Genomic DNA, 9,758 nt, shown 5'->3' with positions numbered 1-9,758 from the left:
CAATAAATGTTCTTGCATAGCCGAAAAATGGGCATGGGCACACGGCTCGTCTTATTCCCCCAGATTCTTTAAAGATAAAATCGTGGGAGAAATTTTCTATGCTTTGAATATTTTAGCAGGAACTACATGTAATTCATATTTACTCGGTTCTGAATCATACATGTATATTTTAATATGTTGCCCCACAATAATTTTGCTAGTACATACTATACAGTAGAATTAACTTATGGTTGTGCCCCATCAAAAATATCGTCTGAAAATTTCATTTCAATTTTATTTATTGATTTTTTTTCATGATCATTATAATAATAATAATTATTATTATTATTTGTTTGTCCAGAATTTATGAAATTGCTTCCTCCGGGCCTGTGACTGATATCATTCGATGTCATAAATGCAAATATTATTTGATTATTCTGTGCATAGGATTTCCAATCAATTAATGATTTAATCTGATATAGTGTAACATTGATTGAAATAAAACATGTCTTATCCCATAGCGACTCGAACAATAATTTTGCAAACTCTATATACCATTAGTGTTATTGAGATCAGTATTTCTATGTGCTATCTGAAATAACAAAATAAATGTCTCTTTTATTCATTTTCCAAGATGAAAGCCAAGTGTGGTCTCGTTTCTTTTGTAAACCTAGAAAACAATTCTAATCAGGTAGCCAAATAGATAAACATCTAACAGAGCTCCGATAACATCGAGATATCGCCCAGTCTTCACAGAAACTCTAATGAAATACACATGTGTCGATGAAATTCACTCGCACCATGTATTTGCAATATTAGTTGCGGACATGGTTTTTGCTCCTGTCGAAAGCTTGTATTGTTTCTTAGTTATCGGAACAAGACCCGTGTGGGACGTGACTAGTCATTTTGCACATTTCGTCCCAGATTTACCAACGATTTTTTTTTGTCTGACTACAGACTGCATGATCTTGCGAAGAGAATGATTCCGTTCTCTAACATTTTGTAGGCTCTTTTTATTCATTAATTCTACTGCAATTAGTTATGTTTCCATCGATTTACTGAAATATTTATCTTTTAAAATATTTATATTCGAAAGTAAATTACCGAATATAGACGAAGATAATTTATTCAAGCGATAAATATAAGAAATTTCTATAAAGTTCACTTCACACTGAACATGCTATGTGTTTATGACGTGTCTCCATTGTTCATTCTTATCGCTTTTATGAAAAAAATGTTTTACATTCTCAAAACTAGAATATACTTGATAAATATTAGTTCTTAATTCCATGGACAAACATCCAACAGGCATAAAATATGGACGATTATATATATAAATGTGTAAAATATTGTCATAATAACATTTTTATTGATTTTTTAAACATGTTTACAAAACGTTAATTTTCCTTTACTTTTTAGCAGTTTAGCATAAACCATAGACCTGAAGCTTTAGGTCTATGTATAAACCAATAATATTGCATTAAAGTGACCTGGTTTTCGGGAGTAGTTAATGTTTACACGTAATAATATACTTGTCTCTTAAATTAGGAAAAAACCGGTCAGATAAGTTATAAAAATGAAATATACAGTAAAGGGATCTTACATAGATGACATGGCCTATACTACAGCACTATTGATCATCTACATTACACAAATCACCTTTCCTTCTATAGTAATACCATTTATGACGAATATGTTTCAAGTATCCTCAAACAAAATTAGTCGACCAATTTGTTTTTTTAATAAATGCATTTTGATGATCCACATATTTCAGTGAAAACATTGTACACTATGCTATATATGTAAGATCTTTCTGATTGTATGATATAAGTCAGCCAAACCTAGTGTATTAATTTCAAGTTGTAATGCAGGAGACGCTGTCCTCAATCAAGATCAAATCTTGAAAACATTCCCTCAATGTACTGTTGTTTGTAGCCCATATTGAAATGTTTTGCGCATACTAGATATTTTCTTACACACTCAGACTCATAATTTTCTCAGGTAATCAAAATTGCAGCGAAAGGCATCGATTTCATTAATTGGTAATTTATCAAGACAAGACCAGATAATGAAGTTGAAGTGTTAATTTGGTATGTTAATTAAGGGGCAGTTATGGCACGAGGAAAATTATCGGCGAGAGTCCCGTGGGGCAAGATGTCTATCGCCAACAACGTGCTTTATGCCTCACTGCATCTGACACAGGAAGTTCCTGTTGGGAGTTTATATATTATATTTATAAAATACTTTTTGCTTAATTTGCTAGGAATTATGTATGCAATGAAATGATACTTTCAAAAAGACATGTCTTTCTCTGTTTCTTTGTTTATTGAATAAATAAAAAAATTGGAACAAGTTTTTTTTTTAAAATATAATTTATTAGTTCCTCTCCCTATACATGTATATTACAATATGTTATGCAAATTAAAGAAAAATAATACAGTTAATACAAGTGAAAAGCGATTAATTAACACAACCGTATTTGCTCTGCTCCCGATTTTGTATTATGTCAATGGACTTTTGAGCGTTATTTCCATCTTTCCATATTTCAACTATGAGAATCTACATGTTCGTCAAAAAATTATGAACAATAAATTATGAACAGCAGCAAAAATACTGTTATTTGTAAAGGCAAATTTACATCACCACTTTATAATAGATTTATATCAATAGTGACCACAAGTGATTGAAAAGATTACTTCTAGCATTAGAAAAATTTTTGCAGGCAAAAAAGAAATGACGCACTTTTTCATATTTTCGACGTGAACATAAAGGACTATCAATAATTGTTCGTTTATATAAATCATAGTTTAGTACACAACAATGTCTTAGCTTAGTATGAATAATATTGGTATATCGCTTAGGAAAGAAAAGTACGATAGTGGATTTTAAATTTTTGTTACCAAGTTTTTTTTTTCGGAATGATTTGATTGATATGGCTTCTCTGACCTCTATTGTAAGTAAATTCCATTGTTTTACCGCATTAGGTAGAAGGGAATTTCTAAATAATTCTAATCTGCTTCTTTTATATCGAATAGATCGTGCAAGCATTTCTTTTTATTTAACTGCACTACAATTTTGAATACATAAATCAAGGAATTCAAACTTCTTCCTTTACAGAATAAGCTCTATAGACTGCATTATCTGCTAAACAATGAAGCAGTGGAAGTTGATTCTCAGCGCATTCTCTCAGCGAGTAAAAGTAAATGATCTTGTGCGATTGGTGGAATAAGAATTCATCTCGTCCCCGTGTTCCTGAAGGGGGCGTGACCAGGGCGCGTGGTTATGACGTAGTCCTATCAGCTCGTGTTTCAGCAACCACGAAAGATAGCAAAACCATTCTAATACCTCCAAATACTCCAGAGAAAAACACAAGGAATGTCAAAAAGATGGTAAAAATCGCCTGAGAATGCCATCTCGCACGATCTACCTTTGAGCATTGCATTATGACATCCTGCGATATGATGTATCAATTCTATAATCCGTATTTCTCTCATAAAACACCATCAAGCGATTTCGCGGTAAGTATAAATAAAACAGGAGAAAAGTTAATTTTTTTTTAAATTGAATAAAAATAATAGATCTCGTTTAAATAAGATCGGACATGTGTTTATCTTGTATCCAACAAACATGTTGGAATTTCCGGTATACATACCAAACCGAGGAAAGCAAACATACCGATAGGTTCTTACGATGTTTTGGTATATAGTGGATATCTTTGGACTTCTAGGAATTATTTTACTCGAGTTCTATTATTGGTTGGATATTTATCTTTGAGAAAGAAATTTGACGATCCTTTTAATACTATTTGGTGACTGATATTACGGATGATTTTAAGTAAATTTGCGATTGTCACTAATTTGTCAAATAATCAGGAAATGCTCAGATGTTTTTGATAACTGTTCTCGTCGCCCGTGTGCTTTTTATTTCAGATATTAATATGAGATCGAGTATATTCCTGTGAATTAAAAAAATATTGAATAAAATAGGCGTAATTATTTTTCAGAAGTTTGGAACTCCCGGCTTAACGACAGACCATCATCACCTACAGGCTAGCGGTTCATACCCCCACAGCTCATTACCCCCGTGCACAGGAAATGATAGACATGGGGACATAGAGGGGGAAATAGACCCGGAATCTCAACCGAAGTCCTCCCAATACCTCAACCCAAACTGTGTCCTCCTGAGTTATTTTTCTGGGGACACTTCGACCGTGGTGGACGAACACTTCAGTCGAGCTCTCAGTCAACCAAGCAGCTTTAATCTGGACCGAAATTTTAGCTCCTCTTCGTCATTTTCCGTCAAATCTAAAGCAGGTAAGTTCCTATAGAAATTAGTTTCTAAACAATAACAACTTTATTGTGACAACGACATAATCCACTTTATACATGTATATAGCAAAATGATGAAGTACTTCGCTTACCTTTTTTTCGAAGCCTCGTTTTCTGTTTTACATTATAAATTATGTTCCGAGGTGTATGTAGTAAAAGATTGCAATCTTTATTCTCAAATGTGCAAAATACGTTTTTACCGCTCGTTCCAGTCTTGCGGAAAATTGGTTAAAGATAAAACATTTCTAAAACCCCTTGGACAAAACTTTAAATTTGAGTTAAATGGATTAAATATGTTCTTTTTTCTGATTCTCGTGAAATCGGTCAACTTAGAGAAAGTCAGATTTTTCAATAAGCAGCTTACAACATGCAATTATTTTCCCGTCTATATATTTAAGAATTATTTGGAGTAAGTCGTTTTGCTAACAGTGTCTTACATATTTCAATAAATGTGTGTAAAACTTTATTTTTTTTTTTTTTCCTGTTAGATTTTGAGTCTTGATTGTTTATATCTTATGGAGATCGCTTTTTAATAAACCGATAATTGCCGGAGTTAGACCACTGTTTCATTAGTTGTCCTGTCCGGTGCCGAATATTCCGAAAAGGGTCAATAAGAAACCCCCGCTTTTTAAATATCTTATAAATTTCTCTTAATTTCTAATTCTACTAGTTTCTGTTTTGTTTTGAAAAAAGTCGCACGATTTGGGTCAGTGAATTCCATGAAACGCGGAGACATAAAGTGTGGTCGGCTTACAGCTGTGTCTGCTTAATTTCTACGATTTCAAAATTAAGGAGGTCTGCACTTAATAGTGATATTTTTATTATCAGCATGATCAATCGAATATTCTTGTGATCTGTCATAGTGAGAAGCAGTAATATACGATTGATTTAAGAAATTAATTAGATTTTGCAGAGTCCGTGTGTGCAAACTGAAGTTATTCAATCTGGGAAAAAAATTTACTAATGACAGTCTATTATTATGATTCAAAACAAAATTGCTATGACTAAAATATAACACGTTTGCAATTCAAGATTACAATTACACTACACACTCTGAAGAAAAGGATTAAAAAAATTGCCAAAGTTGTTTTCCTTAAAGCGAAAAAAAAAATCATCTGAAGGGAAACAAGATATTCTCTCTCTCTCTCTCTCTCTCTCTCTAGAGAGAGAGAGAGAGAGAGAGAGAGATTCATACAACTGATTCCCTTCTTTTTTCAATTAATTTTCTACTTTTTTGAAGAAAAACCACTGATGTGTCATCGAAAGTTACCGCCGTCATTCTGGAACAGTGCTTACAAACCGCCGTCAGGCCAGTTTGGGACAGGAAGTAACTTTGACTACTCCCGGGATCCATATTTCCCGTCATCTTGGTACTCACTGCAAAATAACTGGCCCTACAGGCTCCCCTCCCACAGTCACACTGACCTTAGCGGGTCTCTCCCATATTCCTCGTTTGACGCCACAGGAAAGTTTGGATCCACATACCAGTCTCTCATGTTTCCTGGAAGTTATGACACAAGACAATCTAAATATGACTTTGCCAAAAATATGGAATCTTTAGCGGGAACAAGTAGTTATTATGGATTATCCAGACTAGGAATGGATTTTACATCCAAAGGGGACCCACCGGTCAATGGTAAATATTTTTGAACAACATTGAAATTGAAGTTAATGGCGACTTCGAGTATTTTTGCTGGCCTTATAAACTAGCAATTACACTACCTTTTGGCTCGAGTATTTCAACTTATGTTACAGTAAGACTATCTGAAAGTAATCATTGGTTCGTCATTTACAACTCTTGTCATTTTTCGAGATTCTCAGACAGTTAAGATTTATTTACGACTTAATAACTTCCTTTCAAAGTGATTCATATATATATATATATATATATATATATATATATATATATATATATATATATATATATATATATATATATAGATAGATAGATAGATAGATAGATAGATAGATAGATAGATAGATAGATAGATAGATAGATAGATAGAGTGTTGTATAGTAAACCTTCCGCATAGCAAAACTTTCGCGGAATGATTACTATACAGCAATGCCCTACCCCCCTCGGAGTAATTACTGTTTAGCAAACCTTCCTCCCGGATATACATGTAGTTTCCCTTGGAAAAATTTCCTACATGTATCCTAGGATATTTGGCTGTTGACATCCCCCACAATCAAATAATAATTAATTCATAAATCAAAATTAAGTACATTCATTACATGTACATTTTGATTGTTGATAGTACACGGCTCAATTAGTTTGATTTTGATCTGCTGGAACTGTTGTTAGATTACTAGCATCTTGATGGACCATTGTCATGAAATTTGAATTTTAACTGAAACCAATGCTATATGATTTGTTTCAAAGCTACAAAATTTTCTTACTGTTTGTCGAGCAATGAAATAATTCTTGTCCATGGTCTTCAAAAACAAATTGGTACTGAGAATTGTTAGTAATGTGTTAAAATGCTTGCTCACAAAACGTTCATCAATAGGTTCACAGAGACGATATCACATAGTAAAATACATAAATAAATACATTATAATAAGATATAACCCAACTGTTTTTGGTAAGGTGGGAAGTTTAAGTTTTCAAAGCGGAAAAAATACTATATATTAAACGTTCCCTTTTGGAGGAAAGTTTTCTAAATGTGTATCCAGAAAATCTTCCACGGGGAAACTTAATTATGTGGGAGAGCTGGTTGTGTGTAAGACATATAATTCGTGGTCCACTTAAAGATTATTGTGATTCTTTCTATCTATTTTATTTTTCATCTGTGGAAGTTAATTAAATGTTTAGAAATTCTCATTTTAAGGATCAGTACGCTGTTACCGTATTAAAAATATACAAAAGAATATCAACAGTGTTTCGGAAAAATTAATAAAGATATCAATGTTACATATTGTACCCGGTATATTATAATAATGATAATATTTATATATAAAAAAGGGACATATTCTGGAGGCCAAAAAATCTCTAATAAAAAATTTACTTGAATAAAATTCCCTAAATTGTAAAATACAATTTTCTTTAATAAATCAAAAGTCCAAGCCTATTTTCCTTTTGGAGTTTCAAAGGTTTTCCATAACAAACCAGTTTTTACACATAGTGATTCGATCAAAAATTTCAGACCCCCCCTCCCCCATAAACCAATCGAAATTTCTATGAAATTCAAATAGATATATTCCAATTATAATTTCATTTTATTATTCCTTTTGTTGTTCCACAGATATTTTATATCATCAAAAGTCTATTTTGTATGAAATGTTACAACCAAAGTTTAAGATTTTTATTTTAAAATCCCCTTGCAATTACAATTTGAATTTTCAATTCAAATACAGAAAACAAGTACTATATAAGATTTATGTTTTGTTTTTTTTTATTATTATTATTATTTATCCATTCTTAAAGCAATATGTGCTGCAGTTTTGAGAATTTTATTTTGCTGTTAAATTGTGTTATGATAAATCTGTATGTAATTTAAACCTTTTTGATCAATTAGACAGAAATAAAGTATCAAAAGGATTTTGTACAATCAAATATTCAAATCAATATTGTACAAGACGACAATAATGTAATTTTGCTTCAATCAAAGCTTATAAATACTTCTTCCATCGTAAATATGAACAACAGAAGTTTATAAACGTTCTTTTTTCTGTCATTGAAATGGTTAATTACAATTTTGCAACAAAAAATTCTGACATCAAAGTTGCAGCTTATATTGCTTTAATGAAGATTTCTGACATCCATATTTTTTTCTTTTGGAAAAGTCTTTGAAAAAATATATTTAAGTAACAAGTTTCCAAAGTCTTTTCAAAACTGGGCTTCTTGCAGACAATATATATATATATATATATATATATATATATATATATATATATATATATATATATATATATATATATATATATATATATATTCGCAGTTAATTTACACTTTCAAAATCTTGTAAATAATGTATTTTAATGCTACAAGTATTCATTTTATCTCCTTGAAAAAATATTAATCTGCCGTGATTTATACTGTGCATAGGCTTTCTAAGAGAGAGCAATATATATATATATATAGAGAGAGAGAGAGAGAGAGAGAGGCTCCATTTATAATTACGAATCTTCGATGAGCACAATTTGAATGTAAGAAAAACACGCGAGGTCATTATGATTCTTTTCAAATACTGTCTGAACATTGTATAAAATAAAATCATCATTTATTGTCTGCTGAATTAAATGTACATACAGGTATATTCAATATTTGAGAATTTCCTTCTGTTTTTTTTTTTCGAGGGTTTTATTACTTTTATTTTATCATTCACGTATTCAGTCGACAAATATATAAATTACAATATGCTCTGTTGATGGATTAAAAAAATTGAAATTATATGTTAAACCCCCAAATAGTACGAGAATAAGTATTAACTCGTGTACCTCGAAAATAAATCTTCTTCCCATCTTTACCGTTTCTCAGGTATATATATTTTTTAATAGAAAAAGAAGAATTTTACATAATAATGCTTGCATGAGGAAATGAAGAATTTGGTGTTTTACAGGGTTGGAGTACCAGTTACAGACAGCTCGGCGGGAGTTGTGTTGGTGACACCCTACACAAGAGTTCCTGCAAAACAAGAGACGAGAGAGAGCACGTCCACTGTGGTGATAAATGACAACAAATCAACGTGCACATTCACACGTCTAAAATCTATACCATTATTAATGAGCACGATAAATTCGTTCAAGTTTTTCAATTTGATTAATGGAGGCAAATGTTGAAAAACTGGAGGTCAAAACCGGTGGCAGCAGGCCTGTGCTCACTTCCATCCGATCATAAAAATGAATCGTAGATTTTGCATTCATATAATATTGTCATTATCTCATCAACTTACAAAGATTATATGATCTGCTATAAGTGGCTATGGTGTACAATAAAATGTTATATTGTATAGATTAACCTTTTTTCAACAATAATTGGACTTTTTTTTAAATTTCCTTTTTTTCTTTTTAACTGGAAAGTACTTCAAAACTTTAAATACCAATATGCTTGTTTTATACTGACAAAGGAGTATGATCGGCTACAGTGGAGTGTATAAAATGATCAGTAAGTGATGTAAAGTTGGAGAAGCTAAGCGTCAGGAGGCACTCAACACGTGATAAAACAAGCATTCAATCTAACACAAACCAAAACAAAACTTGGTCGCTGGATTATCCCCAGTGTTCTCTCTATTTCTGCAGCTGTCATTGCTCTAACTCCATCGTTCATCTGGAGGAGAGGTAGCTTGACTTGTCTCTAATTATCTATAACGTTTACGGTTACCAATAGTGTGGGCAAAGATAATTACAACGCGATCCTTATCAAGCTTGTTTGGGTTTTCTTCGTATAATTTGTCAAAACCATTGGTATTGCCAGCAGAATTTTCAACAAGAAATTGTTATTAATTAAAC

General features: G+C 31.8%; 1 protein-coding gene across 1 annotated transcript; it reads left to right on the top strand.

Moving 5' to 3' along the window:
• The first annotated feature begins 3,307 nt into the window (after positions 1 to 3,307).
• On the top strand, positions 3,308 to 9,267 carry LOC133178605 (transcription cofactor vestigial-like protein 2). Its single transcript, XM_061313339.1, has 4 exons — positions 3,308 to 3,497; positions 3,983 to 4,292; positions 5,548 to 5,943; positions 8,870 to 9,267. Exons 1-4 carry the CDS (start codon positions 3,423 to 3,425, stop codon positions 8,914 to 8,916), a joined length of 828 nt encoding a protein of 275 aa, XP_061169323.1. The 5' UTR covers positions 3,308 to 3,422; the 3' UTR covers positions 8,917 to 9,267.
• The last annotated feature ends 491 nt before the right edge of the window (positions 9,268 to 9,758 follow it).

Source organism: Saccostrea echinata, unplaced genomic scaffold, assembly GCF_033153115.1.
Source record: "Saccostrea echinata isolate AGI-Se365-2 ecotype Australia unplaced genomic scaffold, CSIRO_AGI_Sech_v1 ptg000003l, whole genome shotgun sequence".
NCBI classification, from domain to species: domain Eukaryota; kingdom Metazoa; phylum Mollusca; class Bivalvia; order Ostreida; family Ostreidae; genus Saccostrea; species Saccostrea echinata.
The sequence above is the reverse complement of the archived record's forward strand: the minus strand, read 5'-3'. Positions and strand labels throughout refer to the sequence as shown.

Coding starts and splice junctions, on each gene's coding strand:
- LOC133178605 (XM_061313339.1), top strand. CDS start 3,423: ATGACATCCTGCGATATGATGTATCAATTCTATAATCCGTATTTCTCT. Junction 3,498..3,982: donor CACCATCAAGCGATTTCGCG/GTAAGTATAAAT, acceptor ATTATTTTTCAG/AAGTTTGGAACTCCCGGCTT. Junction 4,293..5,547: donor TTCCGTCAAATCTAAAGCAG/GTAAGTTCCTAT, acceptor ACTTTTTTGAAG/AAAAACCACTGATGTGTCAT.